The sequence below is a fragment of the Gekko japonicus genome, unplaced genomic scaffold, assembly GCF_001447785.1.
Source record: "Gekko japonicus isolate JY-2015 unplaced genomic scaffold, Gekko_japonicus_V1.1 scaffold1037, whole genome shotgun sequence".
In the NCBI taxonomy this organism is placed as follows: domain Eukaryota; kingdom Metazoa; phylum Chordata; class Lepidosauria; order Squamata; family Gekkonidae; genus Gekko; species Gekko japonicus.
In genome coordinates this window covers 82,978-107,334 of record NW_015171534.1, presented here as the reverse complement: position 1 = coordinate 107,334, position 24,357 = coordinate 82,978, and the positions used below count along the sequence as shown (strand labels likewise).

The window sequence follows — 24,357 nt, the reverse complement described above, 5'->3', positions numbered from 1 at the left end:
ACTGTGAAAACTTGCCCATTTATACTCTGTTTCCTATTAATTAGCCAGTTTTTGATCTACAAGAGGACTTGTCCTCTTATCCCATGACTACTGAGTTTACTTCGGAGCCTTTGATGAGGAACCTTATCAAAAGCTTTCTGGAAGTCTAGGTAAACAGCATCTATTGGGTCACCCTTGTCTTGCCAAAGGCTGTACCATCTCACTGGATTTGGGAGGAGGGCCTGATGCTGTATAAACATAAGTCTTCTGTCTGCATAAGCCGTTTTGTTCTCTGGAGCTGTGCCTGCTCTGCAAAAAAAAAATTTAATTCCCTGTAGAACAGAGATGCTTTTTCCTATCCGTATGAAATTTGGAAGGGAGTATCCCATGTCTGAAGGAATTTAATCTCAGTTGATGTGGGATAGGAGTTACAACCAGAAATGTGTTTTCTATTGAAACCGCTGGAAATAACTATCACGTAATTGTCTAATGTGACTGTAACGATTCCTTGTTTTAAGAGTGTGTGTGTCTCTTTAAGTGTTTGGTTGAGGTACAGTGATAGCAGAGCAGGGTGATTGAGAGAGACAAATGTGCTGTGATTGGTGGATGACAGAGTGTGGGGTTTTGAAGTGAATCTGTGTGGGTGTGTCAGTTAGTCCGTTATGAAAGTCAGTTAGAAAAAGCAGTTGGATTTGTGCAGCTGGCGTTCAGTCAGTGAGGGTTAATATAGTTCTGTGTGAGATCTCAAAGAGGAGAGTATATATGTCCTTAGCCTGAGTGGCTGACTCTAAAGAGAAGAGTGAATCCTGTTAATGTTGGAACTGAGTGTCAAACAAACAAAAGAGAAAAAAAAGGCTGTGTGTGTGATACGTTTGAACAACATATTTACAAGTCCCTTTACCTTAAACAGTTACAGAATAACCAACCTCATATTTTGTTCTTAGTTCAATAAATCATCTTTTGTTTAAGTTATCCCAGAATTGAATTCAATCCTCCCTCATGACCACATAGATCCCTGAAAAGTCTAGACCCTGGGTTACTTTACCAGAAAGAAGAACAGAGAGAAGGTTTGGAAATCCTTAAATTCCTGGTGGCAGCCGAATCTACCCAGTTTAAATAAAGCAAAGAGCACATTTAAAGGGAAAACCAGTCCTCCTTAATAAGAGGACGCCTCAGTGACTAACTTCAATCCCAGTATTAAATTACTCAAGTTTTTAAAATGCATATATGTGTGTGTGTATATATATATATATATATATATATATATATATTTACAATATATACACACACATACACATACACATATATATACATATACATATACACACACACCTATACATATATATAAAATCTGATGTCAAGTACACAGCAACATTTGGGGGGGACGGGTCTCCCAGTATACCTCTATGCAGGGGACATTTCATAGAAAAAGAGGTGCAGGAGCTCATTAGCATAACTTATTTGCATATGCCACACCCCCTGACTGGAAGTGTGTCAGAAGGCAACACCCACCACTCAAGCTCCACTGGACTGTTTTGGATTGCTAGCTATGGGGGGGGGGGAATGTGCAGATCTGTCCTCGCAGAGGAGGGAGAGCTTGTACCTGAAGGCGGGCCGGGGGGGGGAGGCTCTGCAACTTACCTGGCTGCTTCTTGCTCCTCGTGGCCCAACTGAGGGCTGCTGGGAGCAGGGGGCGGGGCTTGTTGCATGTGCCCATCCCTGGGCTCCTTACTGCCGGAGCTCCGCTCCTGTGCGCTCGTGCAGGAAATGACCCCTGGCTCTATGGTTCAATCACAAAATTTTGGGTGAATCCTACAGCCTCATGCCACTGAGATGATGTCGCTTCTGGTTTTGCACTAGAATGGGTGTTGCAAGTTGGCATGACACTGAAGAACTTGTCCCCGCCCTCCGCCCCCAATTCTCCTGCTCCTGCTGAAGTGTTTGCTACAGCTGGCAACCCTAGCGGCATCACTGAATGCCTCCCAAACCAGAGATAAAAATGAGGAGATACCCACGGCACACCAGTCAAAGCAGCTTTACTTATAGAGATAGACATATGAAGCCCTCACCCAGATAGCTCAGGCTCGCCTGATCTCATCAGATCTTAGAAGCTAAGCAGAGTTGGCCCTGGTTACTTCATGGATGGGAGACCTCCAAGGAAGTCCAAAATTCCTACACGGAGGCAGGCAAGGGCAAACTGCCTCTGAATATCTCTTGCCTTCAAAAACCTAAGGGGCCTTAAGTCAACTGTGACTTCGTGCCCCCTGTCAAAGATTAATGGAGGAATAATGTTGGGGGGGAGGTTGCCCCAGGTGGAAAGAAGCACTCCTGGTCTGATGTATGCCACTTTTTAAGGGCTCAGAGGAGAAATCTGGATCTGGGATTTTATCCCGGGTGGTGGTGGGGGGGGACACAATAAAGCAATGCGATTCCACTGGCTGTCAATTCATTGCAAGTAAGGGGAATGGGCTGCCTAAAACCCCAAATACCACACATATGCCCCCAAGCTCTTGAATGTCCACCAAGATAAGTAGATCGCCCTGTTGGGAGCTACGGAGCTCCACTTAAGAACCGCTGACCTGACCTGAATAGCCCAAGCTAGCCTGATCTCATCAGATCTCAGAACTTAAGCAGGGTTGGTCCTGGTTAGTATTTGGATGGGAAACGACTAAAGCAGTACATGGCCGCCACACAGAGGCAGGCAATGGCAAAACCACCTGTGAATGTCTCTTGCCTTGAAAACCCCACAGGGGTCACCATAACTCAGCTGTGACTTGATGGGAAAAACCAAACAACCCCCCCATGGTTTAGAACCATTCCCATTTTCATCAGCAGAGGGCGGTATGGCACAGAAGTCTAGTAGTTCATTCTACTTCATGTTCCTGGGATCCCAGATCACCGCAGACTGTGACGGCAGCCATGAAGTTAAAAGACGCCTGCTCCTTGGGAGGAAAGTGATGGCGAACCAAAACAGCATGATAAAAAGTAGAGACATCACCCTGCCAACAAAAGTCCTCATGGTCAAAGCAATGGTATTCCCAGTAGTCATGTATGGCTGCGAGAGTTGGACTATAAGGAAGGCCGAGCGCTGAAGAATAGATTCTTTTGAACTATGGTGCTGGAGAAGACTCTTGAGAGTCCCTTGGACTGCAAGGAGATCAAATCAGTCAATCCTAAAAGAAATCAACCCTGACTGTTCCCTGGAAGGCCAGATAATGAAGCTGAAGCTCAAAGACTTTGGCCACCAAATGAGAAGGGAGCACTCGCTGGAAAAGACCCTGATGCTGGGAAAGATTGAAGGTCAAAGAAGACGGGGACGGCAAAGGATGAGATGGTTCGACAGTGTCATAGATGCAATGAACATGAAATTGAGCAAACTTCAGAGGACGGCGGAAGACAGGAAGGCCTGGCGTGATCTGGTCCATGGGGTCGCGAAGAGTCGGACTCGACTGTGTGACTGAACAACAACAACAACAAGTTCATTCTACGTTAACGTGCGTGGAGGATACATGTTAAATTCCATGTATCTTAAACGACCGGTTTCAGTCTACAGGCAGATTTCATTTTCCATTCAACCCTGGGTTCAAGATCAAGAATTCACTTGCATGGATTAAATCCCCAGCGTGACCATTTAAAACTTGAACCAGGAGACTCATCGGCCCCCCCCTTTAGAACCCATTAAATGTATCAAAATACAAAACTTAAAAATGGGTTGGCATGTTGAACCTTCAAGTCTGAAATGGATTTTCTTGCATTGCGCTATTCATATACATGATCTTGAATTCTAACCAATTATTTGATTTCATGATACTCTGCCTCCCGGGGGTGTGTGTGTGTGTCAGAGTCCAAGGTGGGTACGCCCTCCAGTCTCCTTGTTTTCTTTAGCACACCCCACATGCATCTCAGCACAGGGAAGGAGAGGAGTTCAGAACACCCTTACCCTTCTCTCCCCAGCCTTGAGTCCACCCTCTGACTGGTTAGGTGTGGCTGGGCCTCCAACACTGCTCTGCGGGGCCATATGGATGTGGGGAGGGTTCTTCCTGCCCCACCAATGTTGCTACAGCCACGTGGCCTTGTCCTGGCATTAATGGCAAGCAATGGAGAGGCTCCTCCAGCTGTGATGTCGATACAGCCTTCCAGCCAGCCCACAACACTGCAGATAAGTGTGGGAGGGCTTTGTCAGCCCTGGACACTGTTGCCTTTAGTGGGGAGAGATGAAAATGGCTTTCAGAATACCTCTTGCGGTTAGATTTCTAACTAGGAGGGGCTATGGCTTAGGGGCAGAGCATCTGCTTGGCATGTAGAAGGCCCCAGGTTTAATCCCATGTCTCTCCCGTTAAAAGGCTCAAGCGCTAGAGAAAGTGAAAGACCTCTGGACAGCCATTGCCCATCAGAACAGATAGCACTGAGGTTGAGAGATCAATGGTCTAGATCTGTGTAAGGCAGCTTCCTGGGACTAGGCTTCATTCTCCTGTGTTTGAGGCTAAGGACGGCTGAGATGAGTGGGCTTGGCCCTGCCTTTCTGTTGGATTCTGCTGCCGACAAGGCTATCTCATAAGAACATAAGAACATAAGAACATAAGAGATGCCAATGTGGGATCAGGCCAAAGGCCCATCCAGTCCAACACTCTGTAACACACAGTGGCCAGAAATACCAGTGCCATCAGGAGGTCCACCAGTGGGGCCAGGACATTAGAAGCCATCCCACTGTTGACCCCCCCAAGCACCAAGATGACAGAGCATCACTTGCCCCAGAGTCCCTATCTATACCTTGTGGCTAATAGCCACTGATGGACCTCTGCTCCATATGCTTATCTAATTCCCTTTTGAAGCCGTCCATGCTTGTAGCCGCCACCACCTCCTGTGGCAGTGAATTCCAAGTGTTAATCACTCTTTGGGTGAAGAAGTACTTCCTTTTATCCGTTCTAACCCGACCACTCAGCAATTTCATGGAGTGCCCACGAGTTCTTGTATTGTGAGAAAGGGAGAAAAGTACCTCTTTCTCTACCTGCTCTTTCCCATGCATAATCTTATCTCTAGCAAAAGGAGACCATTGGCTAAAACGACTGCTTTCATTTTGGTGCGCGGTGCTCTTTACTTGACAGGACAATCAACAATGAAGATGACGACACGGCGTTCAAAACGGTAAAGTCTGCCCCATCCAATTTTTAAAAGTTCAGTAATGGTATAAAGCTTGGGCGCCGGGCACAGAGTACTCATTTGTCATAATGAATGGTCAAGAACGGCCGTTCCAGCGAATTAAATAACCTTGCGTACATTTAAGAAAGGATGCCAGTTAGGAACATAGCTCAAATAACACTGTGGGATTTAACTAACCTTGTTCTTGGCCACTGGCGACTACTGGCATGTAAAGCTGCTTTTAATTGTTTTCCTGCGGGCAAGACCGGCCGCCTTGGTTGCTGCTGCAAAAATGAATTTCATGGTGAAAGGATCTCCCCCCCCTTCTCCAAGCATAGAATTAAGGCAAAGCAAGGTGTGCATATGTAGTGGCGTGTAACCACCATTTGCTTTGCGCAGGTGTTAGCCCAACCAGCTGCCTGCGTGCACTGTTCTCCTTTAATCAAGGACAAGGTTAGTAATATTTGTTGTTGAGGATCAGCCTCCATGTCAGAGCTCCCAAGTACTTACCTTAATTCGGCGGGGGATGTATAGTTCTTCGCGGGACCATTCCCGCGGGGAAAACACAGGTGCTGCACTACTCCGTCACCCAGACGTGACGTAGGCACGTAGCCGGGCGACGCTCTAGCAATGGGGCTGGAAACTCGATGGTACCATTGAGTTTCCAGTCCCATTACCAGAGTGTTGCCCAGCTACGTGCCTACATCACGTCTGGGCGACGGAATTGTGCAGCGCCTGTGTTACAAGCAAGAATCTTCCGGCGGGGAAGCATGTGTCCCCCGCCGGTTCGTAGGTAGGTACTTGGGAACCCTACTCCATGTCCAAGTAGGGCACCGGATGTTTGAACAAGGAGTGAAGGAGCAAAAACAGCACTGTGCACTTTCCATAAAGCTTCTGCATCAGAGTGTGGGCGTTCAAGAGCAGAAGGGGGGGGATGGCCTGTATCAGAGTGTGGGCATTCAAGAGCAGAAGGGGGGGGGAAATGATTTTCAAGATTGTCTGCCTTGTGTTTGCTGCATTTACACATCTGGCTGATCCCTATAGACAGGAGTATAAGTATAAGGAAATTAGGTGTATATCTGGTCACAGTATAAAAAAGAACCCAGAATTGATACTCTTGAACCTTAGAAATGAAACGGCTTTATCCACCATACAAAGAAAAAGAATTGCTTTATTATTATTATTCGCAGCCAAAACAACCATCGCTTCAAAATCGAAGTCAGAAATTAAATTTTAATAAAAAGTTATTTAAAAAAGGAAAAGAAATTAGACCACCCCTAAACTTATGGTACAGAAAGTTATGGAACTTATGCATAATGGAAAAAATATCCGACGTAATGAATCCAACAAGATCTAATGGCAGATATAGTGAACAAGGGTGGACCCGCAAGAAACTTGCGGGGAGTAGGCATTCCCCCACCTTTGCTTCCTTCCCTCTCCCCCTTCCGCTTTCTTTCTCTCCCCAAGCCAATCCCTCCTTTTTCTTTACAACCCTCCACCAAGTCGATCTCTCCCCCCTCCCGCAAGCCATCCCCCTTCTTTCTCCCCCCCCACCAAATACCCCATCTTTCCCTTTCTCTCCCCCCCCCCAAGCCAATCACCCCCTTCTTTCTCCCCTCCTTTCCCCCTAACTTTGAGCCCGGCAGCAGTGGCAGTGCCTGGGAGGCCGAGCCAGTGCAGGCTCAGCCATAAAGCCACCCGCCGCTTTCCATCCCTCTTTGCTCCCGGCTTCCCAAAAGTGGAAAAGCCTGCAAAGGCCTCGTCGCTAGGAAAGCCGTTGCTAAGGGCAGTCACCTGCTCAGAACTTTCCAAGGAGAGAGAAAGCTCTTCGTTGGTAAGTCCTTTCTCTGTGCATGAGCAGAAAAAGCTGTTGTACTTTGGGGGGGGGGGGATTTAAATATCCCCGTATCCTTTTTTAAAGTTTTTAGATTTTTCTGCACAGCTGGGAAAATCTCCCTGCCCCCAAAGTGCCCCTGATGTGCGGATTTAGATATCCGCACTGAGGGGGCATGTTGGGAATTAGATATATAGATTTACAATGACATGGCTACCGATCTTATCCCATCTAGTTTCTCAAGTAACAAGACCAGAGATAATAGACCCTCTTCGTTTGTGGTGAAGGTTGATGTCAACTCTACGCTTATGAAAAATGCTCTTTTTTATGCTGTTAAATTTATGTACACTTATCCTGTAAATGACTGTTATTACTTGCTATTGGGATTTTGAAAACTGAATACATTATATTGGGGGGGGGGAGATAGGAGTATAAGCAACATGTGGAAGACTGGATGCATCCGATCCAACCCAAGTGTCTCTGAGAGGCAAAAAGGGGGGCACATAAATCAATCAAAGTATTCTAAACCCAAGGCTGTACTCTCAAGCTCACACACATATGCATAAGAACTACTTGATTTCCTTACATGGTTGAAATACTGGGGGTGGGGGGGGGGATGCTGGCATGGGATCCTGAGTAACGGTAGCTAGGGAGACTTCCAGAGGGATAAAGGGAATGAGTCAGAAGATCACAGTGCAAACCTCGACTCTCAATTCCCTTCCCTGGTGCTTTTCCAATGAGTGCTGCAAACTGTGCCATAGCAACAGTGCCGCTGGGAAGGGCCCGTGGCTCACCGACAGAGCACCTGCTTTGCATTCAGAAGGTCCCAGGTTCAGTCCCTGACATTTCCCGTTTAAAAGAACAGGTGATGTGATAATCCTTTGCCTGAGACCCTGGAGTGCCGTTGCCAGTCGAAACAGACAATACTGACCTTGATAAACTAATAATCAGTATAAGGTAGGGCCTACCAAGTACCTACCGTGAATTGGCGGGGGACACATAGTTCTTGGCGGGAACATCCCCGCGGGGAAAACACACACGCTGCACTATGCTGTCACCCAGACGTGACGTAGGCACGTAGCTGACGCTCTAGCAAGGGGGCGGGAAACTCGATGGTACCATCGAGTTTCCAGCCCCATTGCCAGAGCGTCGCCCGGCTACGTGCCCAGCGTGCTGACGTCACGTCTGGGCGACAGCATAGTGCGACGCGGCCGTGTTACACGCAAGAATGTTCCGGCGGGGGAGCATGAGTCCCCCGCCGATTCGCGGTAGGTACTTGGTAACCCTAGCAGAAGGCAACTTCACACGTTCACTCACAGCAACACTGTGGCCCACGTCCGTGACGTCACCATGCCGGAAGCACAACCCTACCTTTGAAAACTGTCTGGAAACTTTAACTGACCAAGATATGGCAAGCCACAGCACTGCTGGGGGTTGTATATAGGGACTGCATCACCCTCCTGCCCCTTTTGTTTCCACCCACAATCTGAGTACTTGATAAGGCCCAGAGAGAAAAGGGAAAGGGAACCGGAGATCGCACAACTCTACCTGCTCAAAGGCTTGGTCGATTTCTTCCTGCAGGTACTCCAGAAAGTTTTCGTTGAGGTCAATCAACTCCTGTATGTTGCTAAAAACCACCAGCAGCTGGTCCTGTGTTAAGAGGCCAGCTGCTTGCATGGGGAGGTAGAACTCCTCTTTGATAATGCGCAGGTCCTCCCCGTAACTGGCTTCAGTGTTTACAAACTCCAGCACTGACTCCTTCCGCTCCATCCGGCATCTCAGGCACTTCTCGCAGAGATTGGCCTGCCTCTTGTTCTGGTTCTGGACGTCGGTTTCCACTGGGAAATCTCTTCCCCCGCAGTCAGTGCATGGCTGGTGGGCTTCCCATGCTTGTAGGGAAGTCAGCATTTCGGACGCTTGGCTTCTCCTCCACTTCCGTGTCAGCACTTGGCTGATGCCACTGTCTGCCCGCTCCATCTCGGCTGATCTCATCCGTGGCGCCCCGCCATTGCCGGCATCGGCACTGTCCCTCTCGTCATTCCCACCCACAATGCCGCTGTCGGCACTGAGACTGCTGATGTTGCTCCAGCGGTGCTTGGAACGAAGGGTGCCGCCCAGACCACGCTGGTTCTCGTCTAAGCCGCTTCCATGGTTGACACTGGCTTTTGTCATTGCTGGGCCTGAGCAGGAACAGATACGTAAACATCACTTTCAAGCCGTTGTTTGCTCGACTGTGCTAAGAGGGAAGCCCCCCATTATCTCCCTTCCTTCATTTATCTGAAACTAGGGGTCATTTTGTAGAAAAAGAGGTGCAGGAGCTCATTTGCATAACTTATTTGCATGTGCCACACCCCCTGACATCACCGGAAGTGTGTCAGAAGGCAACACCCACCGCTCAGGCTCCACTGGACTGTTTTGGATTGCTAGCTATTTGGGGGGGGGGTGTGGGGGGAATATGCAGATCTGTCCTCGCAGAGGAGGGAGAGCTTGTACCTGAATAAAACCTGGTCTTAAAGGTGCCACTGGACTGATTTGGGCTGGGGGGGGGCTCTGCAACTTACCTGGCTGCTTCTTGCTCTGACTGAGGGCTGCTGGGAGCAGGGGGTGGGGCTTGTTGCATGTGCCCACCCCCTGGGCATTTTACTGCCGGAGCTCCGCTCCTGTGCGCTCCTGCAGGAAATGACCCCTGTCTGAAACACTTATTAGCAGCCTTTCTTCCTTACAGAACTCAAGGTGGAGTACAATATAGTTAATACACACAAAATGGAATACATAAAACCAAAAAATTTAAATGATAGTTTAGGGCTGCTGGTAAATTAATCAAATGGAGAACTAAGTAAAACTGTTCGACTGCTTCCTAAAGACGCACAGTGAGGGGGCCAGGGGCATCTCTTTGGGGAGGCTGTTCCATGATTGTGGGGCTACCACTGAAAAGTCCCTCTCTCGTGTCCCCAACAGACAAGCTGCTTGGACTGATGGGACAGTCAGGAGGGCCTCTTAATCCCTGGGCAGGGAACCTATGGGAGTAGAAACGAGCTCAACCTTACTCTCCCAGCAATGAAAGGCTAGTCCTGTTTTTTCCTGATGGGATGGAAGTACGCTGCAAAATACATGCATCTTCCCCAGACAGCAGAGATAGGGAGAACCTAGTTGCCGATGGGTTTGGGGCTGTGGCATCCTAACGCCACATTCCACACTTTAAGATGATGGCAATCATATGAGGTGAAGATTTTCCTATCTATCTCCATACTAGAAAAAGAGCGGCTGTCTATTTACCCCGACAGTGTCACAGTGATACATCTCCAGGGTTTAGGCTTCCCAAGTCCCCCCGGGGGGCGGGGAAACCCCCGCCCCAGAGGCCCGTTCCCCGCCGCATTGGGCCCTGGGGGGAACCCCACCCCAACGTGCGCGTCACCTGGAAGTGACGCAACCATGCCGGGCACGCTGGGGGCGGGGCCACAGTCATCTGAGGGAAAACTCTATGGTTTTTCCTTGGATGGTCATGGCCCCGCCCCCAGCGTGCCCGGCGTCGTCACGTCACCTCCGGGTGACGTGCGTGCGGCGCAGCAGTCTCCCGGTAAGGAGAAATTTCGACTTGGCAACCCTACCAGGGTTGTTGTCTAGGGCTTCCCCAGCACTATCACTTGACCAGGCCTAGACAACATGAACCACCAGGAGCCCATCTGAGACACGCCGGTCATGTGTTTGACAACTTCCTGTTTTGCGCGACACCCATCTTCTTAATTCCACAGCTCACAAAAGGAAGCTCTCCTTTGCAGTCAGGCTCTGGTGGGATTTAAATGTCCCTTTCTTCCTACCAACCTAGCAGTTCGAAAGCAAGAAATTGCAAGTAGATAAATAGGGACCACTTCAGTGGGAAGGGAACAGCGTTCCGTGCGCCTTGGTGTTTAGTCATGCCGGCCACATGACCACGGAAACGTCTTCAGACAGCGCTGGCTCTTTGGCCTTGAAACGGAGATGAGCACCGCAACCCTAGAGTCGGATTCGACTGGCTTTCGAGCAAGGGAACCTTTACCTTTACTTTTTACTACACAGGAGGAGCTGCGGTGGTTCAAGTGGTTAAGACGCTGAACTGCAGGCTGTGGAAGGTCAGTAGCTCAGCAGTTTGAGACCTGAGTGTGCCGCATGACGGAGTGAGCTCCCGTCTCTATTTCCAGCTCCTGCCAACCTAGCAGTTCGAAAGCAAGAAATTGCAAGTAGATAAATAGGTACCACTTCGGTGGGAAGGTAACAGCGTTCCGTGCGCCTTGGTGTTTAGTCATGCCGGCCACATGACCACGGAAACGTCTTCGGATAGCACTGGCTCTTCGGCTTTGAAACGGAGATGAGCACCGCAACCCTAGAGTCGGACTCGACTGGCTTTCGAGCAAGGGAACCTTTACCTTTTTCTCCCCCTATCCTAGGAATCCGTGAAAACAACAGGCAGGAAGCATCTGCTGGCTCCATCTGCTGAGCACATTTGTCAAACAATGGCCAAGTTCAGACTGGCAGTTTGCCCCAATATAGGCACAAGCCAGAAACGTTCCACAAACGGATTAAAAGGGCCGTTCACACAGGCACATCTGTCCGGCGTTCCCCAGCCGTACTCAACCCGTCTCGTAACGCTTCCCTCCCGAGTTTAAAAGACACCAGGTGAAAGTGGTATCAAACCCCGGAAAGCGTGATTATCCCACATCCATCCCGCTTCGAATGCGAAAAGCTGCGATCCGGTAGGGATGCACTTATGCGCATGAGCTCACATAGCCGGATTACCAGAAAAAGCCACTCACAGCCGCGCCTCCGGGCCAACAGTGTGAACACTCCCTTGCGCCTCCTCCCCGGTATGCTCCCGCATCAGTCGGTGCAGTGTGACCGGGAAAACCCGGAACAGTTTGTTCCGCCTCTTTTTTGCCATGACTCCCTCCCGCTTCAAACTGCCCGTCTGAACTCAGCCAATGATTCTAGGTCTTGCTCACCTCTCACGCTATCATTCAAGAAGCCATCAGCAAAGTCCTCCCGGCAACAGTCCTGAGCTTGGCACATGGAAGGTGTAACAGTACTGCCCTAAGTTGCATTTCCCCATTGCTGCATTTGCCAGGAACCAACATGGCTTTGTGTGTGCATCGGAGCAGCCTCATAACTTGCCAGATTTGGGCCCAACGGAATCTTGCATGTTATTAGCTATTAAAAGTGTAGGAGCAGTCAAGCACATAGGGGCATGTGCGGTGTCCCCCCCCCCCAGCCCTTGGCATAAAAGGCTGCTGCTGGCTGCAACGCATACTCCACGTGCAGGAACATTTTGAAGCGTGATCTAATGTTTTTTGTGGGTTGGGGGTTTTTTTGCAATCATGAACTCAAAAGCTCAGAACTCAGAGCAAGAAGGGCACACCAACACCCGCACAATTCAAAGAGAAGGCAGTGACCATACTATGCGCTCTCTCTTGCCGGTGCTTCTGGGCATGCTGCCGTGCAGCGGCAGCGATCTTCAGCTCCAGTTGTTTCCTCTTCACGGCATCTGTTGGCATCGGATCACTGAAATGAGGCCGCAATCGACACTCCCGCTGAGTTTTCGCGAAGTCCGGCGTTTCGTGGGAAATGTCGGAACTGGATCTGCGGCAGCTGGGGATGGAGTTCTGGGCAGAAAACAGAAGGGTGTGCGTGTGTTTCGCTCCTCAGAATACGGGGCACTCAAATATCCTCAGCCAAATCACTATGTGCTTTATACCACCTCCCCACCCCCACACCCCCAGCTCACTCTGTCCTTGGAGTCATTCCTGTGTTTAGGGCACAATCGCGAACGCAAAGAGGCAAAACAAGAGCTGTTATATTAAATACATCATGTGTTTGAGAAATATGCATAGTGGCGTTTCCGAGCAAGTAAGCTGAGGAGGACTCTAGGGGGAACCTAGACAGGAACATCCCAGTTTTACAGGGCTGTGCAAGTGGGATGGAGAATTAAACAGGGTCACATGGAAACAGGGAAATCTCTTCCTCTCCTGGCACATTTTGAAGGCTGACTATGCTGATATACATCCTACACAATTTAGCATATTTTCTCAGGCTCAGTTGAGTCTCCCAATTCAATATGGCCAGATGGCCCACTATCTTTAAAACTCAGTCCAGCCTTCACACCGTAGAGCCTTTACACTAGCCCGACTAAATGTGTTCCCTTCGAAAGAGCTTTCAGGTCGGTTTAAGAAAATTCCCTTTCATGAAAGGTTATGTTCTTGTCCTTTAAAATCCGTGGACTCAATATATATTATTTTTGACTGTCAATTTCACTCAGTCTTACGCAAAGAATTGCTGTCATCTTTATTTCCTCTTAATTAGGGTTCTAATAGGGAAAAAGTTATTCAAAATCTACTAAAGGATGATAATCCTAATATTACAGCTATAGCGGCCAAGTTTCTTGCCGAAGTAGTCAAAGATAGATCTATTCTAGTAAAGGATTGATTCATATTGCTTATGTCTTATATATCCATGCCGTGTTATTGTACATCTATGTCTTTTACTGCTATGCCATTAAAGGTATTTGACTTTGAGTTTACTGATATACGATTTTGACACTGCAGGCCTAGGCAGAAGTCAGTAGGGAGTCAATGAGCTTAGAAGGTAGTAACTCTGCCTAGAACTGCCCTATAAGTCTCTTTCAAACCGGTGTAACTGGCCTGGCTCTCAACCAAGCATTAAGAGAAACCTAAACACTGCAAAGGGCTGAGAGATAGCTATCATACAGCTTCCAGCACCTTGATACAAGAATGCAACTCACAGACCGATTTCACGCAAGAACTGTGCCGCAGTTGCGCCTCCCTTTGCCCCGCTTCTATTGGTCAATTTCCCAAAGCCGTGTGGTTGCATTTTCACCTGCGGCTTCGCCCGATTTCCCCCGCGGTCAAAATGCAGCCGCACGGCTTAGAGTAGGAAATTGACCAATAGAAGTGGGGCAAAGGGAGGTGTGACCGCGGCACAGCTCTTGTGTGAAATTGGTCACAAAGTTGTGTGGGGAGGGGAGGCCATGACAATTAAACCAGTTTCAAACCAAATTACATTTAGTGGGCCTGATGCATTTAAAATTAGTTATGACTATGGTCTTTTGAAATGAATGGAACAGATTCGTCCCAACTAAGTCCCGTTGTTCTCAATGGGAATTTGTCCCAACAATCTCAATCCAGATTTCGGCTGCAGACGAGACGCGCCTCAGGTTCTTCAGAATCAGGGAGGGTGGATGTGGGGACAGAAGACCAAGATGGAGAGGACAGAGTGAGGACTGGAGGAGGGCCACAACGGGCAGAGAACTACAGACAGGAGTGCAGAATGGTTGAAAGCTGCAACACACCACAAGGGTAGGTAAGTTCCTGGATCAACTGTTGTAAAACTCTTCTGTACCCCAAGGCATGAAACTCACTGTGGGTTGACGATGGTCCTCTAGAAAAGTGAGATCAGCTTTCTCAAATCCACCTGGTCCTTTGGATGGGGACTCTGTGGCGGTTTCTGCACTGCAACTGCACGGAAAGAGAAAAGATCCAGTTAATGATTCTGAGAAGAAGAAGAGATTGGATTTATACCCCACCCTTCACTACCCGAAGGAGTCTCAGAGTGGCTTACAATCCCTTCCCCCCCCCCACAACAGACCCCCTGTGAGGTAGGTGGGGCTGAGAGAGCTCTCTCAAGGACTGCCCTTGAGATGAGAGAACAGCTCTGAAAGAACTTATGACTGACCTAAGGTCACAGCAGCAGCTGCATGTGAAGGAGTGGGGAATCAAACCTGGTTCTCCCAGATTAGAGGTCACGTTCCTAACCACTACACCAAACTGAGGAGGGCTTGTAGGTTGGAGGTAGACCGTATTTGCATTCAGGAGGTTCCAGGTTCAGTTCCTGGTCTCTCCAGTTAAAGTGTACTAGAAAAGACCTTTCTCTGCCTGACATCCTGGAAGACTCCTGCTGGTCAATGCAGATGACATATAACTAGATGGACCAATGGTCTGAACTGGCACAAGGCCATTTCCTATGTTTATATAATACGTCAACCACAGTCTAGAGCCAAGTTCAAAGGCAGCAAGGAAAAGATACAATTTTAAAGGAGCCCTTGAAAATGGGGGAAAGCAACATTTTAATATAAAAGTTTATATAAAGTTTTAACTGGGAGAATTTTTTTATTCCTTCAGTTTTTCTTGGCTATTTAATTTTCAGTGAGACTCAGATAACTTTCTCCATCATCACAAATGCAATAAAATACAAGAAAGTGCAAGAAAGAGATTTCCTTCTGTTACCAGACATCATATCATGCATCCTGCCAAAAATTTCCACTGACAGAAGGAGTATTAACTCCCCCCTACCAGTAAAGCCCCAAATGCCCCCTAGAAGGGGTCTGCAATCGGAATGGGAAAATTAGTGAAAATTGCCTCCCCCCTTCCAAAGATGGAAATGCTCTGAAAGATCCAGCCTCGTGTATAATTTCTCCTCCATAACTGATAAGCAGATACCTTCAGGACCAGGAAAGAAAGACGGCACCACTCACTCTGAGTAGCTACTACTCACAGGATTAAAAGATGCAGAAATAATAATACTATGCTGTTACTCAGCGCACTTTAAGTGTTCACTACAATTTGCAGTCATTCGTGAAATGAATGCAGGAATTCAAGAACCTTTCCAGATATTCACAACACAAAAAACGGTATACTCTTCTCACTTGTAACAAGGGATTCCTACGGGAAGGTGCTTACAATTTGGGGACATTCTTGTTACTCATACAAAGAATAAAGAGTCCTGAAATTATCTCTTTTCTATGATAGGTAATCATATAATGTTCCAGACAATGGACTGACATTCAGCCCCGACTTCATAAAACAAAATCTCTCGTTTTACTACTCCCAGTGGGGGTCTGTCATACATTACCTCATGCAATATATATAAATAATATCTCTTCAATTACTATCAATGCTTTATGTAGTGTAGAAAAATAAAGAAATATTATGTTTTGAAGGATGAGCTGTAGCTTTGTGTTTTAACACAGGTTGGATGCACACTTCCCTCAATACTGTGCTATTTTGCTTATTACAACAGCCTAACATCCAGCGATGTGTGGATCCAGCCACATACAGAATGAAGTTTTATTAGAGAATAGTTCTTGTTACAAATCAAGATAGAAAACAGCAATACATATTCAGGTGGGTAGCTGTGTTGGTCTGAATTAGCAGAACAACGTTTGAGTCCAATGGCACCTTTCAGACCCTGAAGACCTAGAATAAAACTTTGTTAGCATATGTATTTCACATAAATGGCAGTGATTACAGATCTATAATCTCTCTAAGATTCAAGCCTGTGGATCAGGGGATTGTGCTGTTCTTCTTATTCCATCTGTGTACAATTAACTTCATATAAAAGATTCAACAGAGTTTTAGAAAAAATGCATTAAGAATTCCAAGATTAAATATGAGGGTACAATATTTGCTAGAATGATGGATACTGCCATATAGAAACTTTCGACAATGTGAAGTCCTGGCAGAACAAACTAGCCGTTTGTTCTATGAATATACTGTGCCTTCTGGCTGACAAAACATCAAGATGTGTATAAATCTTAAAACATCAAGATGTTTTGTAGAAGGAACACTTCCAGTTAGCTAAAGAGAAACAAACATCACGCGTGAAGGGCCTGCGCAGAACAGCGATTTCCACTTCAACCTGACTGCTGTAACACTTCCCTTTAAACTTTAAAGGAACACTTCCTTTTAAACGTTTACCACCGAAAATGGCCTCCGTGAGATCCCGAACTCCTCTAAAGGCTAAAACTAGGCACCATTTAAACATTGTTTTTAATAACCCTGTGGCGGACCTCCGCCTATGCGCACACCGCCAACGCTTTTTAAAAAATGGCGGGCGAAAAGCGGAAGCCTTGGGCAGCTTTCGAGCGGGCAGGGGGTTTAAACCGGAAGTGGCTCGACACTGGAGGCACGATCACACAGGGGGGAAATGCGGCTGGAACTGGAGAATCAGAAAAACACCACTTGGGGACCTGGTATCAAAATACTCCGGGTTAAAGCTGTTTTGAGCCGGAAAGCGACGGCTGGGGACGGGAGGCAGATGTTGACCGTGTGATCGCGCAGATAAAATCCGTTTCTGAGGTGGGCCGAAAGCAGACTAAACGGCCCGTCTGAACGCACCCAATGTGTGGTTAATCCTGCCTTGTGGAGATCTACAACACTGGCATTACAGAACTCCCCCCGCAGCGAAATAACGTGGTCCCGTCAAGGTCCCGTGGTTAGGGGGGAGGTGCCGATCACATGACGTGCCAAAGAAGCGGCACAGCGCGGCAAACAGGGTTGTGGGGGTTTTTTTGTAACCTGAAGTATGCGCATGCCCCGTTAGGTGCTTGTGCACATCCCTGGAGACTTTGAGAGAAAAAAACCTTTTCGCAATGGGGCATGGGCGGGCGCCAGATGCCACCGGAAACGCGATCAGACGCCCGCCCTTGCCCCGCGGTTTCTGGAAACTAGTACCTCCGAGGTACTAGTTTTTTACCGTGCGTCTTCGGCAGGAGGCCTCGGGTGAGCCACGGGAGCTCTACGCTTCCCAGATGTGGTGGTGAGATCACGCCCGGAAAATCCGCCCATCTTCCGTCCCTCTAGCGTGGCTAATGCTCCGTGTGACCGGGGCCGTTGATACCTTCTTATACAAAGCAACACAGTGTGGCAGCCAAGCAAGAAGGGGGGGGGGGGTTCAGTTTTTTTGATATCATAACTAGTTCCTGTTGGTGAAGGGGTGAATTACTGAGGCTGGATCCAGTGAAGAAAGGAGTCCCCATCACTCTACCTTATATTCAGGTCCACATCTCCACAGCTCCTTAGTGGTCCATATCCATTTTTAATTTGCTTAGGGAACCTCTTCCACTCACCTCTCCATCTCTGAGCAGGGTATTCTCTTTGAGGCACCCTATACTACCACCCTCCATCATCTCTACTGGTTGGGCTTATCTGCTATAACTAGATTCAATATGGTCTTCATTATTCCACACCTTTAACATGGGCTGTTCTTTTGATCATGAAAAAACAGGTTCCTGGTCTTTTAATACACAATATTCCAAAGAACCCTTTAGTTCATGGGCCCATCCATCCCACAAATCACTTTCACCATCATTCCAAACATTTTCCAAGTCTTCACTTATTGTCTTATTCATCCGAAGTCCAAATTTCCTCGAACATTCACTCAGGTACAGTTCAGTAATGCCTCTGGCTTTTTTGTAGAATTCAGATTCTTAGATAGATTCCCATTTCAAAGGTGAATTAAGTAGCACACCAGTATCCCTATGCTAGTTCTGCCTGAGTGAAAAATCCCTAAGCAAGTTATGAGAGGCTTTGTAAATGTGCATGATAATAAAAATGGCATATCAGAGTCTCAGAATTAAAACCTGTTTATACAGGAGCCAGGTAAACAAAAAAGAATTATCAGAAGGGAAGTTAAAAATAAAGGACAGAGCTACCCCATAGTATTCTGACTGTGCAAAATTCCAAGACAACCTTGGGATGGAAGTCCTCTCTTTGAGATACACTTCATATGAATAAATGGCATCTATCTATAATCTATCTATCTATCATCTATCTATCTATCTATCATCTATCTATCTATCTATCTATCTATCTATCTATCTATCTATCTATCTATCTATCCATCCATCCATCCATCCATCTATCCATCTATCTATCCATCCATCCATCCATCCATCCATCCATCCATCCATCCCTGATTCCCTTTTTTAACCCAACCCTTCCTCCAAGGAGCCGAGGGAAGAATACACAGTTCTTACCTCCTCTTTTTTTTTGTGCACCATAAGCTGGGGCTCTTTTTGTAGCAGGAACTCCTTTGCATGTTAGGCGACACACCCCTAATGTAGCCAATCCTCCAAGAGCTTACAGTAGCCCCTGTAAAAAGAGCCCTGTAAGCTCTTGGAGGATTGGCTACATTAGGGGTGTGTCGCCTAATATGCAAAGGAGTTCCCGCTATAAAAAGAGCCTGGTCCATGGTCACTGTTGACAGAATGGAATGGTCTCCCCACTACTAGTCTAACCATACTGGCCCCCTATATTAACCACAGGAGTAGGGTAAAGTTGTGGGGTAATTCTACACTGTAACCTTTTTTACCATGTCCATTCATCCCTAGATTAGGAAGGGGGGAGCTGAAATACAGCCTGCTCTAGTCACTGCTCTTTATAGCCTGCTGACGTCACTGTTCATAATATTCTTTTTAAAAATATTATTATTGTAATGAGTCAATTATAAAAAGGTTTCCCCCCCAAAAAAAGGGCAGTGGCTTTTACAAGCTACGAAGTCCTTCCTCCTCCACAGACTAAGACATGATTATTTTCAACACTCATAGAGAACAGAAAATAACTAATCATGCTGGAAGTAGAAGGAAGGATTGAAAATTTAAAGGGGTCAGTAGCTCTGAGAAGCTTTGGCACTCTACAAGGCATTACAATAACAGTTTCCCCCCCCCCAAAACTCCAGAACTTAAGTTCTAAAAAAAGGCAGGAACCCAACATAGAAAATACAGGAATGCAGAACTGACTACAACATTTGTGTATGGTCCATAAAAATGAGCTGACAAACCTTGGCAATGGTACTCTAAATGACTAACATGACTAACACAAAACCAACCAATATTTCTGCAGTTGCTGTGCATGTACTGTAACGCCCTTCAAGACAAACTGCCACATGAGGCAAATAGTTCCACGGACCTGCTTATTGGGTTCTATGTGAGATCTAAACAAAGTCTGAGTCCAGTGGCACCTCGCGGGGAGGGTGGGGTATAAATATAATGAAATAAATAAATAAGACCAACGAAGTTTAATTCTGAGTATAAGCTTTTGTGTGCATGGACACTTCTTCAGACCTAGACAGGGTACTTCTCTTCCCCAAATCAAGCTATGGCCTATCACTGGTATTTTCTGTCTATGGAGGACTCCTCTTTCCTTAAGAACATAAGAGAAGCCAATGCTGGATCAGGTCAATGGCCCATCCAGTCCAACACTCTGTCACACAGTGGCCAAAAATACCGGGTGCCGTCAGGAGGTCCAGCAGTGGGGCCAGGACACTAGGAGCCCTTCCACTGATGCCCCCCCAAGCACCAAGAATACAGTGCATCACCTGCCCCAGACTGAGAGTTCCTATCTATACCCTGTAGCTAATAGCCACTGATGGATCTCTGCTCCATATGTTTATCTAATTTCTTCTTGAAGCCGTCCATGCTTGTAGCTGCCACCACCTCCTGTGGCAGTGAATTCCATGTGTTAATCACTCTCTGGGTGAAGAAGTACTTCCTTTTATCTGTTCTAACCCGACCACTCACCAATTTAACTGAGTGCCCATGAGTTCTTGTATTGTGAGAAAGAGAGAAAAGTACTTCTTTCTCTACCTGCTCTATCCCATGCATAATCTTATAAACCGTGATCATGTCACCCCTCAGCCGTCGTTTCTCCAAGCTAAAGAGCCCCAAGCGTTTTAACCTTTCTTCATAGGGAAACTGTTCCAACCCTTTTATCATTCTAGTTGCCCTTTTCTGCACTTAGCCCAATGCTATAATAGCCTTTTTGAGGTGTGGTGACCAGAACTGTACACAGTACTCCAAATGAGGTCGCACCATCGATTTGTACAGGGGCATCATGATACTGGCTGATCTGTTTTCAATTCCCTTCCTAATAATCCCCAGCATAGCGTTGGCCTTTTTTATTGCAGTTGCACACTGTCTAGACATTTTCATGGAGTTATCTACTACAACTCCAAGATCTCTCTCTTGGTCAGTCTCTGCCAGTTCAGACCCCATCAATGTGTATTTATAGTTAGGATTTTTTGCTCCAATGTGCATCACTTTGCACTTGGCGACATTGAACCTCATTTGCCATGTTGATGCCCACTCGCCCATCCTCAACAGATTCCTTGGGAGTGCCTCACAATCCTCCCTGGTTCTCACCATCCTGAACAACTTCGTGTCATCTGCAAATTTAGCCACTTCACTGCTTACTCCCAACTCCAAATCATTAATGAACAAGTTAAAAAGCATCGGACCGAGTACTGATCCCTGTGGTACCCCACTGCTTACCACCCTCCACTGAGAAAATTGCCCAATTACACTCACTCTCTGTTTCCTATTAATTAGCCAGTTTTTGATCCACAAAAGGACTTGTTCTTTTATCCTGTGACTATTGAGCTTACTTAGGAGCCTTTGATGAGGAACTTTATCAAAAGCTTTCTGGAAGTCAAGGTAAACAACATCTATTGGGTCCCCCTTGTCCACATGTTTGTTCACTCCCTCAAAAAACACTAACAGGTTAGTGAGACAAGATCTTCCCTTACAGAACCCATGCTGAGTCTGCCTCAATAGTATTTGTTCATCAATGTGCCTACTAATTCTTTCCTTCATAACAGTTTCCACCAATTTACCCGGTATCGACATCCTTCTCTTATCCTATCTTATCTTATTGCCCCACATACCCAGTACCAGAAATGTGGCCATTTATTAGGCTTCCATGCTTCACTAATAGCTTCCAAGCCCATGGTTTTGGAATCCTTTATCCTGAGTGATTTAAAGTGAGTTCCAGATTGGTCAGAGGCTATGTCATACAGTGGGGCTGAAAATGACTCAAATACTCCAGTTTCTCACTTCCACTGAAAGGATTTCATAAATCCATATGGCTGAAGCGGCCCCAAAATCAGTTCCTTGTGTTCATTACACTAAGATAGTAGTAAAGAGTGAAAATGACAAAGGGGCACCACACCATAAGAGTGCCTGTAGGAACAGTTCAGTAAATCTCAGTTACTCCAGTTTGCTCAAGCATCTGAGTGAAGGTACGTAGGACTGAGGAAAGTAATGCAACCCCTCCTCTCAACTGCTAGGCAACTAACTTGGGTGAAATTCTTCCTAACACTAGCCATCATAGCTAAAATCCACAGCCTGGTTATATGTATCAGTTAGTTTTCCAAAAAGGGAAGATAATGTATCTTGGTCCTCTGATTTAAAATCCGTTTCCCACATCATTGGCAATGAAGAAGAAGAAGAGATTGGATTTATACCCTGCTCTTCACTACCCAAGGGAGTCTCAGAGCGGCTTACAAGCTCCTTTCCCTTCCCCTCCCCACAACAGACACCCTGTGAGGTAGGTGGGACTGAGAGAGCTCTGACAGAAACTGCTCTTTTTCAAGGACAGCTCTGACAGAACTATGGCCCAAGGTCACATCAGCAGGTGCAAGTGGAGGCGTGCGGAATCAAACTCAGTTCTCCCAAATTAGAGTCCGTGCACTTAACCACTACACCAAACTGGCTCTCTATGGCAGTTCAATGCCTCAATGGAAGAAGATTCCCACAGACCTAGATGGGGAAAGCCACCCAAACATCAATTTCCACACTGCATAAGGGACCAACCTCAGTTCTACAACATATAAATTCAGACACAGGGAGTTCTAAAAATTCCTAGTGCTAACTAAATCTGCAAGGACATTTGTTAAGTACTCTTCACCTGAAATTCTTTCAGGAATGCAAGCAGAATTGATTACCTCTTCTTAATGAGGTCCAGGGCGGAGCCTATAAATTCATCCTTCATTTTCTGTAGCTTAGCTCCGTAGCTGGATATATCTGTTGCTTCTAACAGCAGTGGGCAGCAAGAAGACCGAGTTTCAGACGCAAAGGACTGTCCGGCATGGTGAAGTACTTCGCTCAGTTGTCTTATATCTAATTCCTGCTTGTCCCCTTCAGTAAAGTTCTTCCCTCCCTCTGTAGGACCAGCAGCAGACTGTAAAGGTGACCTTGGGATTGGGCTAGAACAAATGGGGCCTGGGATCCTATCAGAACTTGGCATCTCACTGTGGCAATCTCTTGCCACTGGCATATCCATCAGGCAGAAGCTCCTGTCCCAGGTGGATGAAGAATCTTGATAGCTACCCAAGTCAGAAGCATTTTGAGTATTTTCATGGAACACGTCATCGTACTCATCGACAGTCGAAACCATTTTTTTGGCAAGGTCCTGCTGAGTATCTACACAAAGGTTCTGGTTTCTCTCTTCTAATTTTTGGGTCCCTTCCTCCAACTCTTTTGCCGCTTCATCACTACCATCTTGCAAACACGTTTCCTTGATTCTCATCCTCTTGAACTCCTCAAAAGTGGGTATGTACAGCCGCTCTTTGCAGTCCCCTTTTCGGCTCAGTTCCAGTGCCCTTCTGGTGTCTTCTCCCCCCTCACAATCTTTTAGGGATCCAGTGGTTTGGGATTTGACCATCTCCTGTCCTTCAGTGGGACAAAGAAGAGCTAGGTTGGGTGAGCTGTTCTGCCTTCTGAACTGCAGCCTTCTCTGAGCTTCTTGTTTGATGTCTTCTGGATTGGTCAGCCTACGAGAAAAACAGGGGCGATGCCTCCCTAGTGCCACCCACGGCCCATGAGCAAGGGCAGCATGTTGCACAAATATGGCACAACAGTTAACTGAACAGCCATTCTTATACTGCTGGCACATCTGGCATTCTGAACACTCCCTTGCAACCAGGTCATTCAAGGAAGCTTGAGGTCTGAGAGGCTTGCAAATCTCTGTGGTTTTAGTACTGTGGATCCTAAGTTTCTCCTTCAAGTCTTTTTTGACATCCCCGTCCATGGACGAGGGAAAAAGCCATGGAGGCACTTTGGCACAAGGGGAAAGGGCTATGTCTTGCGTTGAAGGTGGTATTTGCTTGGATGGAAAAGGAAAGTGTCGGCAACAGTCAGGTGAGCTGGGGGCTGGGGTACCTTCCGTGGAACACTTGGACCAATGTGTTGTGCCTTTGTAATGGAAAACGAGTTCATTGTCTACATTCCCACAGTGGGGATGGCAACCCGAATCAGCCACTGAGGCCCAACGTAGATCCTCTACACTCCGATAGAGATGCGTCTCTGTATTGCCGTTTGCTTTGCCTACGGGATTAAGATCGCCAGTAAAAATCCGAGGGTCTAAATTCTTCAGCGGATGCATGCTGCTAACTGAGAAACCCTTTAAGCCATATTGCGCATACAACTGATTATTCCGGCAGCTCAAAATTACCCGGCAATGCTCCTGTCTCTCATCAATGTTGATGTATGTCATAGCAAACTGGCATGGATGTTCTAACAGACAGACGATCTTAGAAGGGAGAGGGCTGGAGGATGTTGCCGGACTGCTCCAATGCTGCTTGGAAATCCTGCCCACGGACAGCAGGGCTCTGCTCCCTGGAGATTCACATTAAAGAGTAGATCTATCTCCTCAGTCATCGCTGTGGACTTGTGTGCCAAACTGAAACCTGGTAATGCAAAGAAGAAGAAAAAAGCTTACAAAACAGGCCTGGTATTCAAGAGACATAAGCCATTATGCAGTGAGTGATCACAGAACAAGTACAAGTGAAAGCAACATTAAAAAAAG

The 24,357-nt window shown here is 47.0% G+C and overlaps 1 protein-coding gene across 1 annotated transcript in view; it reads right to left on the bottom strand.

The window, feature by feature from the left end:
- LOC107117473 overlaps positions 1–23,580 on the bottom strand; it is a 31,376-nt gene extending 7,796 nt beyond the window's left edge. Inside the window, exons 1-5 of the mRNA XM_015419601.1 lie at positions 22,496–23,580; positions 14,358–14,454; positions 12,381–12,585; positions 8,792–9,132; positions 8,501–8,761 (exon numbers count right to left, since the gene is read on the bottom strand). Coding sequence (XP_015275087.1) covers positions 8,501–8,761; positions 8,792–9,132; positions 12,381–12,585; positions 14,358–14,454; positions 22,496–23,580 — 1,989 coding nt within the window. The remainder of the gene's footprint in view (positions 1–8,500; positions 8,762–8,791; positions 9,133–12,380; positions 12,586–14,357; positions 14,455–22,495) is intronic.
- Positions 23,581–24,357: the final 777 nt, after the last annotated feature.